The sequence below is a fragment of the Alligator sinensis genome, unplaced genomic scaffold (genome assembly GCF_000455745.1).
Source record: "Alligator sinensis unplaced genomic scaffold, ASM45574v1 scaffold224_1, whole genome shotgun sequence".
Classification (NCBI taxonomy): domain Eukaryota; kingdom Metazoa; phylum Chordata; order Crocodylia; family Alligatoridae; genus Alligator; species Alligator sinensis.
In genome coordinates this window covers 130,711-155,063 of record NW_005842899.1, presented here as the reverse complement: position 1 = coordinate 155,063, position 24,353 = coordinate 130,711, and the positions used below count along the sequence as shown (strand labels likewise).

Here is a 24,353-nt window from a genome sequence, read left to right as displayed (position 1 = left end):
GAATATTCCTCCAGTTTAAATTTATTATGCTAACCAATAAATTAGCAATGCTGAAATCTATCTGAATGTATATTACAAACTCCCCAGTATATATGAACTGTTTTGGACTAATAGCCTCTATTGAAAAGGATAAATTAATTAAAATTTGCCCATGTACCATACTCCAGATGCAGTTTTCTACTGCAACTTTGATCTCTCAGCTTCAAAACTTCCCTTCCTCAAACAGGAAAAGTGAACTTTCATTTCTTTTTGAAAATTTCCTTTTCATAAATATAATTTTTTGAGTAGGAAAACTTTCCAATAAGCTATATAAACACTGCCATAATGCTGTCTCCAGGCAATACACTAAAGTGAAGTCTATTGTAGAATCCATATCTTAATCTTCATACTTAGCCATTATCCTTCTTGACAATTAAGCTTTCTTTATAAACAAATATCAGTATTTGATTTAGTGAGGCTGTACTGGCTGCTTTGCAATCTTGATTTGTCAAACTACATCAACTAAGATATGTACTTGTCCAGTTCTCTGCCATATTATGCACTTAGGATGAATTCAGGGTAAATCACCATGCTCTCTATACAATTAAATACTATAAGCTTCCTTAACCCTCAGCTCAGACTTTTCTAATCTCCAAAAGAAAGCAATGCCAGATGGTAAACAACAACTGCTAAGAACCACTCAAGACACAGAGAACTACCTGAAGTTCTTATCACTATAGTGAAAAATACCTCCTATTTCAAGTTGAGACATTCCATCTAGAACGGTTCACTTCTCAGCATCACACACAACACTACAGGCCAGCAAACGCCCCTGGTATTAAATTCCATGAGTGCATTTTCTTGTTAGGGGTACAAGTAACTGAGAGCCTAACATTTAACTTCATTTGTGGGTCCATGATTGAAATGATCAGCTGCAGAAATGATGTACTTACTACTTGTACGCCAAGGTCAGCAGAGATCATACATATGGGTACAGGCAATCCTCGGACTTACGACACAATTGGTTCCTGAAAACCATGTCTTACGTTGAAACGTTGTAACTCAGAACCAATTTTCTCATAAAAAACTGTTATAAGTGGGGGATTGGTTCCTGAACCAAGGGTCGATACCTTATTTTTACCAAAAATACCCCAGAATTTTGTACTCAATCAATTATAGATGAGTAATATAGCTACATTAATGTTGTTATATTGTAAATAGCAATCATATTGATTTGGAAGGACTTCTTTGAGGTGACTTTGCTGAACTTTTTGAAAGGCTCTTAGTTGGACTTTTTGAAGGGTTCTTGGCTGGAGTCTTCTCAGGAGTCTTGGCTGCAGGATTTTCTGGAGTCTTGTCTGCTTTTTTAAAGAAAGTGTCCAAGGAAGGTTGGACAGATGTTCTCCAGGGAGATGGGCGACGCAGCGAACTTGTTCACTGGCATGGCGTCGCATCGGATCAAGCATTGTAAAGTTGAAACTGACATCATAAAGTTGAAACAGGGTGTCAATTTATAAATGTTGTAAGTGCAAAACATTGTAACTTGAAACATTGTAAGTCAAGGACTGCCTGTATTCTATATATATAAAGGACTTAATCCGTCTGTCTGTATGTCTGTCCACTCTTGGGGGGCGTGGCTCCAGCCAGTGCTGTGTCAAGAACGACAGACGGGGCATGGCTCCAGTGGAGCAGGCCAGGCGGACACAGAGTTGGGGGGGGTGCACGGCTGGATGCAGAGCGGTGGCAGCACAGGGTAGTGCCTGGTGGTGACAGCTGCTGTAAGCAAGTTTCCCCACTCCTGGGAGGCGGCAGCGGTGGCGCGGGGTGGTGAGTGGTGGCACTCCATCCCTGTGTGCCCACCCCTCCACCCCCGTCATTCTTTATGGGCAATTTGCTAGTATCAGTATAAACTGGATGCTGATGGCTGGATCCCTTAGCATCTTCAGATGGGTATACTTTGAGCCAGGCCACTGATTTAAGGGCAATATAACTTTTGCCACACAGAGGAACTCAGCTTACATACTAGCCCTGGGCTCTGCCAAGCTCTGAGCAGTGAAAAGGAATCACTGGCATCATTCTCTGAGCTCATGCTCAAGAACAGCTCTGAGAGCTTTCTAGGGAAGCAATGCCCAGCCCTCTTTTGCAAGAAAGGCTGCCCACTTGAAGACGTGGATAGGAAAATAAAATCCCAAAGGTAATGGCATCTGCCAAATAAACCATAAAGAAGTAACCACTGACTTCTGAGTTACCCATATATCTACTGCAGCTGACTGATCATGTTAAAATCAGAATGAGACCAGGCATAGTTTCTGCTCTGTAGAACCACAGTACCACACTCTGCCATCCAAATTCTTATTCTCTTAGTGTTCATCCACAACACGTTTCAGCACTTGGCTGTTAGAGTGGATCTCAGTCAGACTCCTTAAAACATAATTCTTCAGTTTCTATTTCTAGTTCGCCAAATAAACTCATGCATAAAAAATATCATCTCTTGCATTGGCCAAGAGAGAGACTATTGATTGAGGGCATTCTTTTATCATCCTGGGAGACCTGGAATCAAAGACAAGTTTGGTGATCCTCAGTGAATCCTTTGAGAAAAATCAATCCATGTGACACAGACACCACCCAGTTTTGGATGTATTAACAACCACTGCTCAAGAGAAGCTCACAACTTCACAGGCTTGAACCCAAATGTATTAGCAAAGTAGTTCTCAACCTCTTTAGACTCAAGGCACCCCTCATTAGACTCAACACATGCCTCAGAAAATGCCGGCTCTTAGTTTTCACTCATTTTTTTACTAGAAAAGAAAAAGAGCAATTTCTCTGTTACAAAGAATTCAGAAAGAACAGAACAGTCAGAACTCTTTTAACACTATGGCTTCCTATTTGATATGTCTGACATAGCATGGCACTCATGACACCCTTGAAAGAATCTCAAGGGACACCAGGGTGCTGTCGCATCCTGGCTGAGAATCACTGTATTAGCAGAACTCAAGAGACCTGTAACGGCAACAGCAGGGGATGCTGTAGATACAGGGTGGGATATGCTAGCACAGATTGAGGAAATAGGTTGGGTACTGGCATTAGTATCATGTGTTGAAGGTCAAGACTGAGGAGAGGGGGCAGACTGGGAGGTGACCCAGGACTGAAATAGCTAGAGGGCTGCAGGGCAGGACTGAGGGACACTGGGAACAGCCATGTGAGGAGCCCAAAAGTAGAAGGGCTCCTATTCACATGCAGGGAGGCTGCTCCAACATGCTGCAATTACAGCGTGTCGGAGCAGACTCAATTAAAATTGTGTCTGCTGGAGCGTGGTAATTACCGCACTCCAGCAGAGTCCAGCATCACATGTATCAGTGTCTCCATGCTGACAAATGGTGGTGGGGCACTATAAACTAAAGCTTGTTTGATGAGCTTTAGTTCAAAGCACCCTGACACCATTTTTCAGTGCGGGGACACTGATACACGTGACACTCTGGGCACTTTTAATTAGCACAGCTCTTGGAGCTGCACTAATTAAAGTATTTCCCACCCCCATCTCTAAACACCCAAGGATAACAGTATTGCAGGGACTGCAGATCAGCTGCATACAGGGTACTTCATTCTAGCTATTATAGCCATGAACAACAACAAAAAAGCTGACCAACAATTTTACAAAACACACACATGAATGTATTAAAGCACAGGAGGATAATATGACCTGGTAAAAAATAATACATATTCACTGGCATTGAAGCCCTCTGCAATTAATGGAGGGATGGACAAGAGTCTCAGTGCAGTGCAATTCAACTGTAAATTTAGAAGAGTGAACTTTTGAACAATTTAAACATAGTAAATGGATCAAATTCCTGCCATAGACCACTTTGAAAACTGTTCTTTTGTATTTGGCACTTCTCTAACATCCCTCAAATACACCCAGGTTCCATTTGATGTAGCCAGGTGCAAACAAAGAGCGCTTCAGAACATTCGACAGAGATACCATGAAGAATACAGTAATACAGTGTTGTAGGAAGGAGAAAGACAAACTACGTGGGATTAGTCAAGGAAGAAAAGAGAACCCTCTTTAAGGAAAGAGTTTAGGTATGAGGGAGAGCTGATGAGATGCAGAGAAACACAGAAGATGATAGCAGCTGCAGAGTAAATCCAGAGAGACTGGAAAGAGAGAATGAGAGAGCTAGATAGAGAGTGAGGGAGAGAGAAAGAGACAGTCTAGTGGGAAAGGAGAAGAGGCATAAGAGATGTGAGCCAAAAAGGAAGAACTGAAGGAGGATGACATAGGTTCATGAAAGGACAATATAAAAATGGGTATTAGGAAATTGAAGAAAATGCTGAGGGGGGTACTGAAAGGATGTGGCACTGATTTAAAAACTGGGGAGAACCTAGGAATGTGTTTCTTGGGAAAGAGCTAAGATAGAGACATTGCAGAGGGAGATGTCTGGAGAAAGACCAAAGGACCGATCACATGGAAAAAGAGCAAGTACAATGTTCTAAAACTAATGGCAATGTTTTACATAGGAAACTACTTCCAAGGATAATGAGTAATGCAGCATTGGTATGAACAGCCAGCCTGGCACAAAGGTTGAATCTTAAAAGAGGGCTGCAGAAATAGGTTAGGTATGTTTTTGGTAGGGTCAGCGAGTGAAAACTTAAGAGGGATGCAGGAGATTGGTTCAGACACTCTTGTGGGACAACTTTCAGCCTTAACCTTCTATGAAACACAGCTCAGCACATTCTATTTATGTAAGATTCCCACACCTTCAGTGGTAGAAATGCTTCAGTCCATTACTGCTAAACCTCACTGGTACATGAGTGCTCCAGTGCTCTGCCAGGTCTCCTGTTTCCTCTTGCTCTTAAAAGTTATTTCAATAAGTGAGTCAGTTAAGCAGAGAAGCCGGCTAGTAAGGCAGAGACACAGAGCCTCATTTCAGTGCTGAATTCTCCACAGGACACATCTAACCTAATGAGATTTTGAATGACCTACTGTCTTAAAACTAACCAGCAAACCTATATTTTCATTTACCTCTGAGATATACTTTGAATGACCTTGAATTAAGTACGCAGATATAAATATTACAAATGCTTTTCCTAATCCTGAGAAAACTGCTGACTTTGATTTTAATTAAACAAGCCAGTTCTGCACAGGGCCATATTCAAACAGACTCAGGGTTTCAATGGGCCTGTGTTTTCCTCACATTTTTCAAGCAGCAATGCCCGGGTGGACTTTATAGTCTTGTTTTCCCATCTACATGACATTACTTTGCTCATTGTCGGCACTGGGCTTCAAACCTGCTTGCAAAAGCATTGTTACAACTACCCACGCCCCCTCGCTCCTCTAGGAGAAGTAATTCTGCTCCCTCAAAAGCAAGAGCTGGTCTCTCACTTAACACACCAATCTGGACAACTGCTTCTGAAACTGAATCCAGAGGCATTCATCATTCCAGTCATTTCACATTTGTGCTGACACCTGAAGAGGTTAAAATATATATCTCTGCCTGGTAGATGGAGAGGCCTGACTAAGCTTCATTCAAATCAAAAAGCAGTTTGTCAATTAAGTTGAGGAAAAGTAGGTTATGATTAATGGAGACAACCAGAATGCACTCCATGTATAAATTAACCTGCAGCTTAATGCAGCATGAGGTATTACTACAGAATGTAAAAAATCCTACTGAACTAATTTGGATCATTTTAAATGGTCCATAGGTCCCTGCTTTAAATTATCCTGTTCAAACCACATGAAAAATCAAACAGTCTGAGTTTAATAACCTGTAGTCAAAGTGCAGTAACTGGGAGGCAAAAGATCTGTCAGAAGCATGTACCTAGTCCCATTAGGCACAAATTTAGCACTGTGAATATTTCATGCAGGTATGAGAGGGAAGCTGGGAGGGAGGAAGGAAGAGAACGAGGGAAAACTTACTGTAGTGCTTCAAAGATGCACTAGGCACACAATGCAGTAGTACAGAGTACTCTTAAAAAAAGAAGCAATCAAAAGCAGTACTCACCCAAAATATTAAATTGAAAAGGAACATCATGTATTTCAAACAACACAGGCAGCCTCTTGCCATGTTGCACTTCTTAAATTCTAAAAGGAAAACAAAGGATAGATCCAGGTAAAAGACCACGTATTTGCTGCCTTTGGGTGCATTGTACTTGTCACTTTTTGCACCAGTCCCAGTCCCAGTTCCGGCCCCGGCGTGGCTCTGTGTGCGTGATCCAGCAGTACCATAGAAAGCTCCAGCAGTGAAACCGCTACCAAACTGCCTCCCTGAGGTAGAAGGTTTAGCAAAGTCTGAGTCCTTGCTATCCAAAGATGGACTCCGGTGAATTGAAGAATCCTCGCTACTTGACTTCTCCATGATCTCTCTTTTCACAGTTGTCAGATTTAATGTCTAGCATCTCTCGACATTAAATGCAGTGCTTCATGAACTCCACAGTAGTAGCAGGCTGATGTTTGTTTTTTTATCTTGGTAAACAAATCAGATAACCACCGTGGAATTTATTGTAATATTCCTTGCATTGCTTCTGCTTTTTTATTATTATTAATACCAAAGTAAGCTATGCTATAGGTCTCTGTAGCTTGAATTTATACATTAGCATCCCGTGCAGGAAGGTTCTCATGACGTCTTGGCAAATCTGTCAGGCATAACTTAGCTTTTATTTAAAAGATCCATAAACTCTGCCTCTCCACCCTCAGTCCACAGTCCCCTGACCTATAGGCAGCAGATGGTCCTTGTATCCATTTCCAAAAAGCTTCTACAGTGCACCTGGGAGACTTCCTCAGCCCAAGCACTTTGCTTGCTCTCTCAGCTTCCCTCTCTGCCTCTCTCTGACTGCTTCTCACATACTGCTCTGTCTTTTCTTTTTTTTTTTTTACCCGTTTGCAGTATCTCATTCAGTAATCAGCTATTGGAGCTCACTGTCTGTGTTGCACTGCTGTTGATGTGAAATCATCAGCAACTGCAACCACTGGGCATTTCCCACAGAAATCCCTGACCTAACTATCAAGTAATAAATCCACCCTCTTAATAGCTCCTCCCCTCTTCTTTGCATGTAGCCAATTAGGAAAAGTTTTTTCCAAAGGCACACCTCCATGACACAATATCTTGAATAGGATTAGAACTACTCCTGTACAAGTGCACAAGGCAAAATGTCTTTAAATGTAAAGTACTGTTTAGCTGGTTATGAGCTACAACCATGAGGTAATGATATCCCTTTAATGTAATAAAAGACTCTAAAAGTATGAATTAGATATATGAAAGCTAAAAAAACCCCGGTGAAATTAACTGTAACGATATACTTTTACATTTTTTGCAGCTTAAACAAATGCCATGGGACAAGCAACTGGAACCAGCTACAGCTTGGGCACATTTCTGTTATATGTGCACATGGTATGACACCATCAATGGTGATATAATTAACCATAACAAGAAACGCAGAGCTGCTGTCTTCTACAGGGTAATCAATCAATTCTAAATCTCCCGAATGTTAGAGTATCCGAGCCTGCAGCTATGTGCACACTATTTAACTGGTATGTTAGAGATTACTTTTGCATACAGTATTCTCCCTGGCATCCTACATTATTGGTAACCAGAAACACTGACCTGAATGCTGCATCCCCTTTCTACACAACGACACTTTCCAGGGAGAGGTGTAATGCCTCATCTATGACTGGTACTGTAGCAAGGGCAGTACCAGCGGTGCACCGGCACTGGAAGCCCTCATATGGGGCAGGCCAAATCAAATGGAAGTAATGTTTTGTCACAAAAAGTAGACCTGCATATTTAATTTTAAAAAGCCAGAACATAGAGATTTTTACGATATCAAGATATTATATTAAGGTCACCTACAAACACGCCATTTGTGCTGGGAGAAAAATCCATTCTCCTGTCACAAAAAGTAGCGTATACAGATGTTCAAGGGTTTTTTAGCAGAAGAAAAATAGTTCTTCTGCAATAAATTAGATCAGTCACTTGCAAGGAAGATCTTCTTCCCAATCTAATTTGAATGTCTGTATGCTCCTCCAGGGAGAGAGCAACAGCCAGTATCACACCGTCCTTTGCTCTCCTTCTCCAAGCACTAGCTCCCTGACAGCCTGCCCCCTTATTCACCAAGAGGGGGAGCATTAACTGAAGCCAGGAACTGATCCCGAGCCCTGGGAGGGTTCCCACCATGTGAAAACAGCTCCTGCCTGATGCTCTTCTCCAGTTTCTGGAGGAGTGCAATAGGAGCCTAGTGCAGGGTTGGAGCCCTCTGTAGCCCTGGAAGGGTTCCAGTCCCAGGAAAACTCCTCTCCCTCCACCCATCCCACAGATCAGCTGCTCTGCAGACTGGCCACAGGGACCATGCTTCTGCAGCAGAGACCCTTCCCCAGATCCCTGGGAGGGTTCCTCTTCTGGGAGAGAGGCCCTTGCCTGCTACACTCCTCCCATTCCACTGGGGAAGTGGGAGGCAAGGAACAATTCTCCTATGGTTGCAAGGCCTTGCAGCTGCAGAACAGCTGTCTCCCACTTCCTGTCCACCACCTCCAGCACATCTCCCAGTGAAACTGGAGACATCTAGGGGACTAAAGACAGTTATGTCCCAGCTGCAAGGCTACTGCTGTGGGAGATTCCTGAGGATCAGAAATTGGTCTGGGGAGGCTGTCACAAGCCCAGTTGCTGGGCTCTGGTCCAGGAGCGAGGTCCAAGGAAGCTCTCCCTGTCCTATTCAGGGCCCTGCAGGCTTCAAATGCTGGTGTGCCACCCTCCTGGGTGGCCCATGCAATGATTTAAAAGCTGGGGAGTTGGGACACAGGGGTGAAGAAGCTGGCCTCTGCCCCACTTCCCCTTCCCTCAAGCTTTAAATCACCCCGTATGCAGCCCATCTGGACTGCACACAAGGGCTAGGGACAGAAGTTACACATAAACTGGTTTAAGTGATCAGAAACGTGTTTAAAGTGGTAACAGAATATGGCTAGAGACAGACATTCAAAAAGCCAGAGCCTGAGTTGATTCAATCTTTGCAGGTTAGTCTAACCTGACTGGATTGAACCAATTTGCAAGTGAACAGATATTCATGAAATGCAGGTACATGCTTGCAGGGGCTCAGGACAGGCACCAGGTGGCGCTACAGCAGCCCATGGCTGCAGGGAAGCTGTGCTGAGCAGGGCATGGCCAGCCCTGGCAGTAGCTTGGAGTGAACTGGCCAGGGAGGGAGTTTAATTCCCCCCTCCCTGTCCCACTGCCATGGACCTGGGCCTGGGCAGCAGCAGGGTCGGGATGCGGCCAAATGCCAGCCAGCTTGGCCCTTGAGGCAGGGAGGGCAGGGCAGTGCATGGCATGGGCCATGAGGCAGGAAGGGCTAACGCCACTGCCCCGGGAAACTGCCCCACTGTTCCCTTTGTGGGGCCGAGCAGTGGGATAAGCTCCCTCCTGCCCCCTCCACCAGATACCAGAAGGAGGGGGAATAACCCCTCCCTGCTTCCCCCTGGAGTGGTGAGGGGGCAGGACCTTGATGGGGCAGCAGCCCCTGTCCTGGTGTCTGGGGAGCACAAACTTCTTTCCGGTGAGGGTGCCATCAGCAGGCGTCAGAACTGCTGTGCACTGCACGGGGCGGGCAGTGGCACCAAGGCTCAGAGGGGGCCATAGCTCCCCAAGCCTGCCCCCAACACCGCTGCTCACTCTGCGCAGTCCGCGGCAGCTCTGACTGGCCTGCAATGTAGCTCCCCTGCCATGAAAAGGCTCACACTTCGGGACACCGTGACATGGGCTGCAGCCTGTAAGGGTCGCTCCCTCCTCGCTGCTCCAGCAACAGGGGTGGGGCCAGAGGCCGACCAGCAGGCCCCTTTAGGCGGCGGGGCGAGGAGGAGGGTTATTCCCCCCTCCCTCCAGAATCTGGAAGAGGGGGCTTATCCCACCACTCGTTCTCTGCAGGGAGTGAGTGGCAGCAACAGTAGTTGGGGTGAGCAGACCCCACTGTGGTCCCATAGGCACAGAGGGGGGAAATAACCCCCCTTCCCGCCTCCCCACCTCAGGGGCTGTGTTGGCCTGGCTTTGGCCCCACCCCTGGAGCAGCAAGGGGGGAGCAACCCTGATGGGGGCTGCAACCCCTGTAACGGTGTCCCAGAGTGTAAGCCCCTTCTCAGCAGTTGGGTTGGGATGCGCTGCAGGCAGGGAAAGCTGCCGCAGGCTGCACAGGAGAGTTTGGGGAGCTATGGCCCCCTCTGAGACCCGGTGCCACCACCTGCCCCATGCAGTCAATGGCAGCTCTGACCCCTGCTCACAGCCCCCCTGCTGGGAAGAGGCTTGTGCTCTCCAGACACCAGGACAGGGGCTGCTGCCCCATCAGGACCCTGCCCCTGTGTCACTTCAGTGGAAGGGGCAGGGTACGAGTAGACACCGGCCGGCAAGGCCCCTTAGGCAGGGAGCAGGGAAGGGTTTATTCCCCGCTCCGTCCGGTGTCTGGCAGAGGGAGCAGGAGGGGGACTTATCCTGCCACTTGGCCCTGTGCAGGGAGCAAGAGGTGGCGGTGATTGGGGCTGCCAGACCCCACTGTGGTCCTCTGGGAGCAGAGGGGGAAATAACCCCCCTGACTGCCCCCCCTGCCTAAAGGGGCCATACCAGCCAGCGTCTGGCCACGTTCCCACCACTGCAGCAGCAAGCTGAGAGTGCCCAGCAGACCCCAGATCAGGGAATTCAACCCCCTCCCTGGCCAATTCAATCCAGGCCTCCACCCAGGGCTGGCCACGTCCCCACCACTGGAGCAGCCAGTGGAGAAATGCAGATTGTGCTGGTGGGACAGGGGAGGAGGGAGAGGGGGAAATAAACCTCTTACCTGCTTTCTTCTGGGGCCAGGGTCTGGCCAGGCTCCAGCTAGGGAGCAGAGTGGTAGGCCAGCCCTGCTCCACTGCAGCAGAGAGCCCAGCCTAGACAGCATGCCAGGATGAGCGTGGACTCTGGTTTAAACTTAAACCAGCAAGGGGTCTGGGACAGAAGTTGCATAAACCAGTTTGAAAGCTCAATCAGTTAAGTCTATTACTACATTCAACTAGGTTTATCTCAAACCAGTTTTGACCATTTTGAAACTGGTTTATGTGCACTGAACTTATGTTCTGTTACAGGCTTAAACCAGTTTCTGATCAGTTAAACTGGTTTATGTCTAATGTCTGTCCCTAGCCTACAAGTTCAGTGCACATAAACCAGTTTCAAAATGGCTGAAACTGGTTTAAGATAAATCTGGTTGAATGTAGTATCAGACTTAACCAATTTAGGCCAAACCAATTTATGAAACTTCTGTCCCAGACCCCTTCCTGGTTCAAGTTAAATCAGAGTCCCCCAGCATCCCAGTATGCTTTGCATCCCTAGGCTGGGCTGTGCTGTCTGCTCCAGAGAGCAAGGCTGTCCCCACCCCTCTTGCACCCTAGCTGGAGCAATGAGGGGTAGCTCACTGCCCCCCTCAGATAAACCCCAGCTGGGGCCTGGAGCCAGGGAAAAGGATTAAACTTCCCTTCCCCCCAAGTACAGAGCTGCCCTGCCCTGTTAAACTTATTGCTGGCTACAACTGTGGTCTACAAATCCAGAGACACCTGAAAGCAGGAACAGGAAGTGATGAGCAACCCTGCAGAATCCTGGTGCTGTAATTGTGGACTTCAAATCCCAGAGACCTCGAGGGCAGCAGGAAGAGTAAGCAGACACACAGCCCATGCTGGCTACCTGCCAGAGAGCAGTGCTTTAGTGCCCCTCAGCTTCTGGCTTGAGCCACTGCAGGCATGTGGCTGTATTTCCTGAATCAGAAGTGAATGTCTGTTCATTTGCTTATTGGTTTAATCTTCGCAGCTAAGACTAACCTGCAACGACTGAATCAATTCAGCCTCAGGCTTCTTGACTGTCTGTACTTAGCCAAGGCAATTTAAAACCCAGGGGCTGCCTATTGACAGTCTGCCTCCTTCTCAAATAAGGGAGAGGACAAGGTGTCAAATTATAGACTCCCTTAATGGCAGGAGTGGCCCAGGAGCCATCCCTCTAGCTCCTTAAGGATAGAGAGCTCCCCTGTGTAGCTTTCCAGGAGGAGACTGGAATTCACATATGCTCCAGGTCCTGGGCTATTTTTCTACTGAGGAGAATTTCTGAGAAATTCTTACCTGTATAAATGAACATCTGTATGCAGCCTAAATTAATTACCCTCTGCACACAAACAAGTATATTATTGAATTTATTTTCTAAATGTATCATTATGCTGACAATTAGCAAACCTGGCTTGTGATTGCCTGACACAGTTTCAGTAAATTCACACTGCTTATTTCATTCAACCCTATGTATTTTCATCCAGAACTGAGCATTCACCAGCATCCTCTGCTGGATTAGGCATCTTGTCCTGGGATACAATTTTGTTGTATTATTTGTGTGTGCGTACACACATGTGTACATGCATTGTTTATGCGTAGTATGTATATATTTATTATTTATATACTTTAAACAATATATGTTTATATATAGTTAGTGTGTGTTTGAGTGTGGGGGGGGTGGTGGGATGGTATTTGTTATCCGTTCATTTTGTTATATAGCATCATGTAAGGGGCACTCTGCACATGACCTGCATGGGGCACTAGACTGCCTGGCTACAGCTCTCTGACTGCAAAATGGGTGGAATAGAGAGATCAAGACTTCCTTTCCCATGGATACAGTGCAGGTATTTCCAAGTTATCAGAAAAAACTTGCACTAAGTAGCCTTCCCACCATCCCTGAGGGAACATGTGGGGGGGAGTGGGGAAGGGCATGGGGCTTAGGGATTATAAGAATACAAACAATTGCATAAAGGACCAGGATAAAGAAAAAAATGCAAAAGCTATATTCAGCACGGTATTCAGAGCATAGCTACACCAGCTCAGTACCATGCCCTGGAGCACCAGAGTAAAGCGTGCTGTGCTTCCTCCAAGCATACGTTGCCTCTCTAAATGGAGGCAAAGCAGCCACCCCACCATGACAATGGCCAAAGCAAGCAGCTGTCCCTCAAGACAATTCAGGGGAGGTTATTAACATGTCCCCAGTGCCACAATAACCAGCTACATTACTTCCGTTTGAGAAGGAATCATGCACAGAGCAGGCACAGTGTGCCTCACTGCAGCATTTGCTGGTGCAGTGCTGGGGAGCCCTAGGAGCTGTTATACTTGCCTGGTGAAGTATTCAAGTCAAAATGTACAAAATTTAGACCCTTTCATGTGCATATTCCAAGGCACTGAGGAATTATGCAATCACATACATTTTTTTTCAACTTGAACACAAACACCCAGCAATCCCCTGTTATATTTTCGTGTGCTAACTCAGGTAAGGTCGTCGAGTTACATATCTTCAGGGGCAGACCCTGTCTATGACAAATTCCGTTTTCTGCAAAGCAGGGGTCAACTACCTTTTGAAATGGTGGGCTAGGACTTGTGACCTAGATGCCATTGAGAGCCGCATATCCCCTTCACAGTGTTCCAGCCCCCCTGCTCTGTGCTGAGGGCTGGTCTCCCACATCCCCCTAATGAAGCCTCTGCTTGCCACTGCTGCTGAAAAATCTGGTCAGTGCCAATGGAGAACAGCAAATTCAGTACTGAGTGTGAGCAGAGGTGCAAGGGACTTGAGAAACCAACCTTCAGTAGTGCAGAGAAGGGCTGGAGTGGCACCAGTGTCTTGAGAATGACGCCTCTTTAAGGGGCTAGTACACATGGTGCCACATGTCTCCAAATCCCCCTCATCTCCACACAGACCAGGCCAGATCCAGCCCACAAGCAATAGATTTCTGACTGTAAAGCACAGTTAATTATTTTGCCATGAAATCTGCACTATGCAGAACAAAATCTCTCCCAGTCTTTTCTCTCTTCTATGAGCAGTGCTTCAGTACTGAACAGACCCAGCCCTATAATCAAGCACTTCTACTCACATATGTCATCCCCAGGCCACTTGTGGGAAGAACATTACTCAGGTGTGTGAACCCTGACAGGCTAAGACCCCAGTTTATCAGAAATGATCTAGGCACCGGCTTAAGAATGTGGATGAAGAAGATGATTACTACACAGTAACCATGCAGTGGACACATGCTAAACCATTCCATTACACAAGAAATTATGAAAAACCAAAGTAAAATTACCCCTTGAAAATGTGCAGTAAGTTAGCACTATGTGGAACGTACTGTGGTGTTCATATCTCTAGTCAGTTTGTGCTCAATGTAGCCAAAGCACCCCACCACCTGGTGGGCCAGGCACTACAATAACACCAATTGTTTTAACCAGTTTGGGAGAATAGGTCATGTGTCCACTCCTCAGTGTAGAGCAAGTTTGCTACAGAGCAAAATTCAGGATAAATTACTACATACTGTATTTACTCAAATCTAAGATGAGGCTTTTCCATCTTAACAACTGGGGGGAGCTTTGTCTTAGATCTGAGTACTGGCGGGGCATGTGGCTGTTGTGGCCCTGGTTCCAGAGAGCAGCTGTCTGCCCCAGGTCCTAATTTTGGCCCCAGCACAGCCAGACCCAGAGCTGCCACCACTGCTTCTTCCTGGCTGAGCTAGGCTAGGGCCATTCCTGACTCCCCCAGAGCTGGGGCCAGAGCCACCTGAGAAGGTAAGCAAGAGGGGAGAGCAAGTGGCTCGGAAGGCAGGTGGCAGAGGAAACAGGTGTTGGAGGGGGGCAGGCACAGGCATGGTGGGGAAGAAATGGGAGGAGGGAGGCACAGGCACAGGCACAGGCAGGCAGACAGAGGGGACAAAAGGCAGGAGTCTGGCCACCTGCCTCCCTGATGCTGTTTACCCCATCACCATGGTTGGGGGGCACAAATTTAAGATGATCCTCCAATAATTAGATTCTATGCATGGACAATTCTAACAAATTATAACTGATTTATAATTTTACCATGTATAAAATCTTATTATTGCAGGGTGTCCTAAACTTGAAGTCATCTTGAACTTTAGTAAATATAGTAGTAATCATGTCCACATTAAGATGCTGAATGACTAGTATATTTGAAAATCAGACAGGCACCTAAAATTGGGTTCAAAACCTTGATGAAGTTCCTATTTTTAAAATCTTGGCCAACAGGCCGTCAAAAAGTTGTAATAGTTATACACTGGATTGTAAGTAATTGCTCTAAGATATTTTTCACTGTACTGAAGTGCAGAAATATGCCCTTCTACCCTATAGAGCTGAAAATTAACATATCTAAATGCCTAGTTTAGACTGATTTTTCCCCATAAACTGGTATAAAAATTAAGGTTCTTTTATAAGGACCAAACACTTAAAAACAGTGTAAATCAGTAACATTTACAGTGAGTGCATACAATTTATACTGAAGAACCACAACTGTTGACATCTTCAGTAAAACTAAATTTACGCTATATACTTACAAACAATTTGCAATCCATTGCCATAAGCTCTCTGCCTTGGTTTCTCTCCCTGTATGCATAAATGATTATTTTCCTACCCTCCCTGAAGTTCAGACACTGAGAGTATGTCTACAAGTGCAATTAATGTGCAGAAAGCTTATTGTGCTGTAAGCTTTCCCTGGGAGTCTACATGTGTGCCCATCAGAAGCAAATTTGTTCCCAATAGGAGAAGTTTAGAGCAGGGCTATTCCTGCCCTGCTCTGCTCCCATATAGCAGTCAGAGGGAGCTCTAGGCTCCACCAGGTGCCTGCCCCAGGTTGGCATGGGGCACTGGGGATCAGGCCTGCACTCAGGGGGGGCTTCCCTCCTAGCCCCATGCCATGATCAGGACCCTTTCCCACCCCCCCTGCCCCTTTCCTTGCAGCTGTTTCCCAGCCCTTTGCCCCGATCAGCTGATTGGGGCAGGGGGCTGGGAAACAGCTGCAAAGGAGGGGACAATTCTCCTGGGCTGACCAGGAGCAACTTGCTCCCAGTCACCTGTCTGAATGAGAGCAGTAGCTAATGCACAGTTACTCTACTATCTGTATTGACAGGCAGTAGAAAACTGAGCACTAGCCTAATTTACTGTGCACTAGCAGTTGTGCATGGTTAAATGGTGACACCTGACTGCACAGAGGATTAGTCTACTGTGCAGTAAAGCATCTTGTGTACACACACAGTGAAAAGGTTGTATATGTGTTTAAAATTGTTCCATCCCTTGGATTTTTTACAACTACATATATTTAAAAAATAATATGATATGTGTATCATAATGGGGGAAATATTTCTACTGGTCTTCATTTTTTTTTTTGTTTGATTTTACAACTTATCAATGTTAGGTCAAGTTGACTCTATCCCTATGAAAAATCTGGGGTTTTTTTTTTTATAAAGAGAGATTCACATTAACATTTCCATTGCAATTAAGTTAAAATTTGTCACTGGTTAGACATTGGCCACAGGAGATTAGCATTACAGGTTGTATTTGGAAGCTGTGTTCCACTGAACTGATAATTCAATGAACAATCACTACTTCCTGACATTATTAGACATATTGTTATTGTTCACAACAGGGCTATCCAACTCTTAAGACCCAAGTGTACAAGTCTCCTGCTGCCTAGTCTGGCTGGCCTGACCTTTTGCTCCTCCACTGCAGTATAACGCTGAAACATATCAATTTATAAATGTTTTTTTATACCAAGGGCATGAGGAGCCTTCCTCCCTGGGGATTCCAGTATTTGCCTTATGTGTGATTGTTTCTTTCCTTCTGTCATAATTCATCCTTCCTTAGAATGTCATACATTTACGTAGCACTATTAGCAATCTCAGCCTTTCAAAACAAATTAGTCAGGAGTATAACAATCATAATATCAAATTTAAAAGAATTAATTTGACTTCTGGTTTATAAGCCTTTAAAGTTCAAGTTTTCAATTTTTTCTCCACAGCAAAAGCAAGATTTTTTTTTTTTAATCTGAAATGTGCAGCTAATTGCATGACTTAAGGATGTGGGGCTTTAAGCAAGCACCAAATATTGCAAGGCTTGCTAAAAAATAACCACAGAAATTAACCCTCATGCAGTAATCCACAATTAGGAGTGTAAAGAGAAGGGTAGACAATACATTGTGGGTTGCTTCTTCTAAAGCTTTAGGAAGAAACAGAAGAAACCTACACCACAGATCTCAAAAGTAAGAGAAGCTTGCAAATAAAAACATGTGTTGCATTCAAAAGCTTGTCCAAGTCTATCCCAACTATGCAACTGGTCTAATTAAAAGCTATCACCCACAAAAATCCTTGCCTCTTTCATATTTCCTGAACTATTATGGCTACAATATCACTCAAACACTACCAAAAAACCCCCAACAATTTAAGAAACAACCTATCCTTAGCCTTTGAAACCATAAATGCTTGCAAACCTGTACCTTCAAAAAGCCCTGCTGAAAACAGTGATGGAGTGGGTCCTAATGGTCATCCTCAAATGCTAGTGTGGGCTAAGCACCTCAGTAAGCATATCGATTCTTTCAGGCATGAAATGTCCTTCCTCTAGCCACTAATCATGTTGTGCCTGAAAGCTTCTCTAACATTCCCAACTGTATAGTTGGCCCAATAAAAGATGTTAACAAATCCCGCTTCTTGCCTATTCCCTGGACCGTCAGAGCTACTACAACATTACTCCTAACTTCCAAGAGGCAGATGGGGTAATTCAGCACCAACCTCATTACAAATAACATGTGTTGTTTGTTTGTTTGTTTTTAATATAAATTCTGGCATCTCCCTTAAAATGGGAACCAGCCAACTTGGCTTTGCAGGATGTGCCAGAAAGCAAAGCTTTGTGCTGTCATGCTATACCCAGTACCACTCTGCTTTGCTGGGCTGTGAAGATAAGTGGAACTTTGGAAGAGAATATTTCAGAATACTATTTTATGCCATAGAGAATTAAAAGGATCCTCTCTCAGCTGTGCTACATAGGGTCTTTAAAAAAAAAATAATTTTCTGAATACTTTTAGGCCAGCTCCAGTCCCGTCCTCGTGCATGACTGAGCGACTGAAGAAACATCACAGACATACACTGGAACGATCAAAGGAAAGAAACAGCCCAAGAAGACTTGAAAACAAACAGAAGTAAACCCAGATTTAAGCTGATTTTGTACCTCATGCCCCACCTTCCCCTTGATATTTAAGGCATTTGACTCAGGAAACTATATTTAGTTTATTTTTGTTCAAGTCTCCCCAGGATGGTCTTGAAATCTCATCAAAAGCATTTGAAAAAACTCATGATGGGTATAAAAATGTAGTAAAGGCATAAGAAAATCACCCCCTAAGTGATTTCTGGCAAACCCAGAAGCATTTTATTTCTCTACTGCTTACTGTAGGCAAAAGTTTTTTTTACACGTGGGTCCAAAAAGAGTTAGTTGCCTAGATCTGTATTCAGAAAAAAGCCCTAAATAAGAACCTGGTTTTCAGGAAGGCAAAGTACTCAAATATTCCCAGTGAAGCCAGTGATAATGAAGCACTTGCAGTTCCCATTGAAAATAATGCCACATTAACAACCTGACTTTCTAAGAACCTGAGTTGGAAAAGTTTGGCCTGAGGCTGAAAAGTTGCTGAGCTGCCTCACCTCCAGCTGAGTGCAACGAGAGACAAAGGCTCTCAGGGCCCCTTGGGATCAGGCCTAGAACAGCTGCCTAGTTCCAGTTTACTTAAATCCATTTTGAACCTGCAGCCACGTAGCAGCACTGGGAACTTAACATGATTTGTTTCTGCTGGAACGCCAACTCTATGTTTGCATGGCTCAATTAATAAATTATACACAACTGTTTGTTTATCCTGACAAATTTGTCCCCTGTTACACCAGCTGGCTTTTTAAAAACATACTGTGTCCTCACTGGCCATTGCCCTTAATTCTGCAGCTAAGTGAGACTTAATTGGAAAATGCTGCAGCAAGGCCATTTAGCAGTACCTAGGGCTGCCCATGCTTATTGGTGTGACCTTTGGGTGGGGGGGAGAAGACAGTGCATTTTGTTCCACTGCAGCTTCTCCTCTGTTGAGTAATTAAGACATGGAAAACATTCAAAATCCTGTTCTGCACTTCATTAATCTTTGATAGAGGTTTTTACAGAATCACAGCATTCAGCTGCTGAGAGGTTTTTGACACAAAATATCCATTTCAAGCTTCCATGCAAAAGTCTGGTGAAGTGAAAGAAAAGGGACATATTCAAGGCTCCATTCAGCTCTCAAATGGCCTAGGCTAATCCCACAGGGTAGGGGTCAGCAACCTGACAAAACAGATGAACACTCAATGCTACAGCTATTTTAGGGGAAGCACAGGAAAAGTTGAACTGAACACTACGTCCAAATCCAATAATCAGATTCCTACAGGTTAGTCCATTAAACCAAAAAAAGTATTAATATTTTTAGAAATATTAACAAAGTTTAAGCATTCAAATCTGTAAATTAACAATCAAATCAAACAAAAGGCAAATTCTAATAAAGACAGCTGACTCCTGCTTTTGGAACACCAGAGCTTAGAGATTCCACCCCTGCTAACAGGGTGGGATGCAGCTATATGGTACCAAACACCCCCAAAATATGCTTCTTATATTCACTCTTTTTTCTGTTGAATGCAGTGACCAAGGCAACAATATAGGACTACCTCAGAGTACAAGTTAGACAAAATGCTGGACTCGTGGCCAGTAAATGGCATGCCACATTCTTTATAGTCAGCAGACCAAGTCACAGTTTGAAAACTTTGAATGATACAGGAGGAAGATCTGGATCCATGAGTCAGAGGGAGCAGGATCTAAAAGATGGGCTACTTCCATCTGTTTTTTTTTTTCCCCAAGGTTTCAGGAATACTCTAAAAGCAGAGAAAAGGAATCAGAACTCGTGGTAGAGATGATAACTTTTATTAGACCAACTAAATTTTTGCAAAAACATGTCTTTAATTGCAAGCTTTTGGGCACAAGCACCTTTCTACAGACACAGGAGAAAAGATTGTAAAAGTTCTCCCAGGAGAAGAGTGCTTGTGCCTGAAAGCCTGCAACTAAAGAATTTTTTTTACAAAAATCTAGTTGGTCTAATAAAAAAAAAAATCACCTCTAACATGAGTTTTGATTCCTTTTGCCTCTAATCCAATATGGCTACAACCTGGATCCCTAAAAGCAGACAGTCACTTTTCCTGTGTTTCCAATTAATCAAATCCAAATGTTTCTTCTTTTGAAAATCCTAATTTTTAAATGGTATTCCATTTTGAAATGAAACAGACAATTTGAAGTTTCCAAGGAAAAAAAAGAAATTCTAAAGGAATAAAAAATCTGAAGAGCTGAAATCCTACTAGGAGGCAAAATGCTGAAGCTCCCAACTCAGCCATGACTCTTAAGGCCTCCAAGCTCCTTGGCTCTCTACAGCAGGAACCCTGGAAGGTACTGCTAAGCTGGCAGTTGAGAACTAGGGCATGCAGGCCCTCCAGGTTTCCCAATTAATGGCAGGGAGCCTGGGACCATTCAGGCCCTACCCTCCTGGGCTTCCAGGCTCCTGACTCAAAGGCAGTGCACTGGGTGGGTGCTGAGGAGGGCAAGCTGGCAGGCGACTAGGCAGGCTCTGAACAGAACCCTGCTTGTCTGGCAAGTGTTGGGACCTGCCTGTGGTTCCATCAGAATCAAATGTGTCCTTTGAAATGTTTCAGTTCAATTATTCAGCATATCCTACCAGAAAAAAAGCTGTCACAAACATTTCTGTCTTGCTTTGTTAAGTTACATCCTGGACTTTCCCATGCCCCCAACTAATCAGAACTGCATGTGTAATTTAAAGTGTACATCTACAGCAATAGCAAATAAAAAAACTAATAATGTTCACTCCAGAGCACCCAGCAGAGAACACTGGAATGAATAATTAACTCCACAAATAGCATGAACAACCACCACACTACTGCCTCAGAGAGAGACAGGCTACCTGTTTTTTTTAATGAGTAAGCTGGAGCTCAGATTGCTGGCAAATACTCCTGCATCTGCCCATTTGATCAGGCACTGACACAGGGAGAAATGGCGAAGGAAAGATTGCTGGAGCAATCCTCCATAACCCTCAGCTTGAGTCAATAGCAATGGACCCATGACATCATCTTGCCTGTTCTCCTGGCCTCAGTACACTAGTTACTGGCAAAGGCCAACAACAGTAAAGCTAGGGACAGACATTCAAAAAGCCCAAGCCTGAATTGATTCAATCTTTGCAGGTTAGTCTAACCTGCAAAGATTGAACCAGTCTGCAGATGAATAGACATTTCCCTTTTCATTTCGGAAATGCAGGCAAATGCCTGCAGCGGCTCAGGCCAGAAGCCCGGGGTGCCAGAGTGAGCCCTCCCTTCCCTTTCACAGGGAAGCTGAGCTGATGGGGGAGCGTGGCCAGGCCCCAGCAGGCCTGAATAGGACCGAGGAGGGATTTAAACCCCTACCTTAGCCTGCAAAGTTTGGAGGGTGGGGGAAGAGGAAACATGGCCTGTGGCTGGGGGCAGAAAGGGGAATGAAGAGGAGGGGAGAGCACTGCTCACCTCAGCAGCTCCCTAACTGCCAGGAGCAATCCCAGCACACAGTGCTGCTCAACCCCAGAGAGGAACCCTTCCCCTCCTCCCTCTCCCCCATGGCCACAGGGTGGAGTGTGCAGTGCTGGAGGGGGACTCTTCTTCCTCCTTTGCCTGCTCCCAATGGCTTGGGGTGGGAAGGGGGGCTCTGTGCAGGGTTGCCCAGCCTCAGAAGGGGACTCTTCCTCTTGCTCCTCCCCACCCCAGGAGCGGGGCTCTGTTGGGTACTCAAAGGGGACTCTTCCCCCTCCTCCTCCTCTTTCCTCACCCCCTGCCACCAGGAGGCTGGGAATAGGGGGTTCTGTGCAGGACTGCCCGGCCCACCCTGGGCACGGGCCGTGACTGTCACTGAGCCACAGCCCCTGGAGGTTGCACCGCTGAGCCCCAGCTGAGGCAGCTGCAGACCTAGGCTGCTGCCCTTCCCCATTCCCTTATTGCCCTAGTGGCAGGATGTGGTGAAGGGGGCAGGGATGGGGTTAATTCCTCCCTATATTCCTTCTGCCCCAGGGACCGCAGCCAGGGTCCCGCTACCCCCTCCGCTCCCTCCTCCTCTGCAGACAGGCAAACCCCAGCCACTGTAGGGAGGAGGGGAAGGACAGAAGAATTAACCCCCTCCCTGGCCACTTTGCCTTAACAGGGCAATGCCAGCCAGTGTCTCACCATGTCCCTGCTCAGGCTAGAGAGCAGAGGGGCAAGGCCACCCCTGCTCCGCTGCAGCAGAGAGATCAGCCCAGAGAGCATGCTGGGAAGCGGACGGACTCTGGTTTAACTTAAACCAGGAAGGGGTCTGAGACAGACATTGTATAAACCGGTTTGACCCAAATCAGTTAAGTCTGATACTACATTCAACCAGGTTTATCTAAAACTGGTTTTGACCATTTTGAAACTGGTTTATGTGCACTGAACTTATGTTCTGTTACAGGTTTAAACCAGTTTCTGATCACATAAACCGGTTTATGTCCCTAGCCTAAGGGGAGAGTGAAAAACAATTCTGGATGGCATTTTTATAGCATGCATGGGACTAGAGAGAAGCAGACAAGGAAGAGTGGAGATCATGGAGAACCATCTCCTCCCAATTAATATTTGAGTGTGCATGGACCCTCTAATAAAGGAATCCCTGCTTCTCCAAATACAAATATGAGCTATCATAGAGTCATAGAGAAATAGGGCTGGAAAGCATTTCCATAAATCAAACAATCTGCCTGAGGCAGGGCCATCCCTATCCAACCCATCCTATACAAATCCATAGTCTAACCTTGGCAAAATTACAAAGTCAACCCTGATGCAGCACAAGACACAACACCCTAATCTGCCACAGGTAAAGCAGGAGACCATGGTGGTCATATATCCTGCTGCTGCAAGGGTAGTTAAAATATGCTCAAGAGATCCCAGGAAAAGGGTTATGCCCCCATTACAGAGAAAGGCAAAAACCCCCACAGTCTCACCATGGGGTAAAAATCTTTCCTGGGGTAAAAATCTTTCCTGTCCATGCTCTGGCACTGCTTCATTACTCTGCCTGTGTCTCAAAGCCTGTGTCTGCTTCTCTCTAGTCCCATGCATGCCAGCCCCAGACATGGGCACTGGAGTTCTTCTGGCCAGGATAGAGGGAAAGGCCCTGAACGAGCCCCACCTATGCCTACAGCTGGTCCCAGTTCTCCACCATTAAAGTCTATATTCACACAACAGGGGATGTGCTCCTACCTACTGCATAACAAAGTGAGGGGGGAAAAAACACAAAAACCAGCATGCCCTTTCGAAATGCCAAGAACAAGAAGCAGAGCAAGATTTCACCTGTAAGAATAAGGGCATAGGGGAGGGTGAGTTGAATAGCAGTTCAGGCACTAAACTACAGGAACAGTAAAAGTGCACCTGTTCCATTTTTTTTTTTTTTTTTTTTAAATAATGTGTGAGCCCTTAAGCCAGGGGCAGGCAAAATGCAGCCTGAGGGCCAGATCCAGCCCATCAGGCCATTCTATCCAGCCCGTGGGGCCTCTAAAAATTTAAAAAATGAATATTTATCTGCCCCTGGCTGCCTGTCAAAGATGACAGGAGCTGGGGCAGTAGGACCCACGTGAAGCCGCCATCAGGACCAAGGGCTGAAGAAGCAAGGCCTGACTGGCCCTGCCCCTCCTCCCCCAGCCCCAGCCAGAAGCCCCATGCTGAGCAGAGGTTTCTGGCCTGGGACAGTGGGGCTATTTCTGCCTCCCCGAGCCAGAGGGAAATTCAAGTAAGAAGCAGGGAGTGGGGGAAGGAGTGGGCTAGGCAGGAGAGGACCGCAGGCAATCACTGCAGTCCTCGGGGCTGGGCTGAGCTGGCTGCTGTGGTCCCAGCTCTGCAGCCAGGAGCCACGTGGTGCCAAAGCGGCGGGCAGGGGGGTGGAGAGGAGCATCGGTAGCCACGGGCAGGGAAGTGGTGAAAGCGGCAGCAGGCAGGGGGGAGGGGCAGGCACGCAGAGTGAAGTGACAGCTGAGATAAGTGCGAGGCCCATGCCGGTGTGTCAGGGCCAGCACCGCCAGGGCCCAAAGAAAGGTGGCAGGAGCTCTGGAGCTGGGCCGGCTCCTTCTCTCCCTGCTGGCACAGCCTGGCCTGGCTTCATAGAGCCCTGCCGACCCCTACCTCACACTCCTGCCACCCCATTCTGGACCCTGCCAGCACTGGCCCTGCGTTCCCGCCCAGCTGTTGCTGAGCTCTGCATGCCCACTCACTACCGCTGCCCCTTACTACCTCCTCCCCCCGCTGCCAGTTGCTCTAGCACCATGTGGTTCCCAGCTGCAACACCAGGCCACAGGATGCAGCAGGAACTGGCGAGCTGGGGGTTGGGGAATGGGGAAGCAGCAGAAAGGCAGTGGTGGCAGACGGGGAGACATGTCCACGAGCGGGAGCATGGGGCCACGCCGGTGCCCCAGGGCCAAGAGCAGCAGAAGCATGGAGCC

The 24,353-nt window shown here is 46.2% G+C and overlaps 1 protein-coding gene across 8 annotated transcripts in view; it reads right to left on the bottom strand.

Moving 5' to 3' along the window:
* Positions 1-24,353, bottom strand: part of TSPAN9 (tetraspanin 9) — a 294,276-nt gene that overhangs the window by 146,603 nt on the left and 123,320 nt on the right. For 6 of the 8 annotated variants that reach the window (XM_025192148.1, XM_025192151.1, XM_025192150.1 and 3 more), the window contains one exon: positions 5,979-6,058. In XM_025192148.1, the coding sequence (XP_025047933.1) occupies positions 5,979-6,041 (63 nt within the window). In that variant the 5' untranslated portion in view covers positions 6,042-6,058. The other 2 variants (XM_025192153.1, XM_025192147.1) reach the window with 2 other exon arrangements.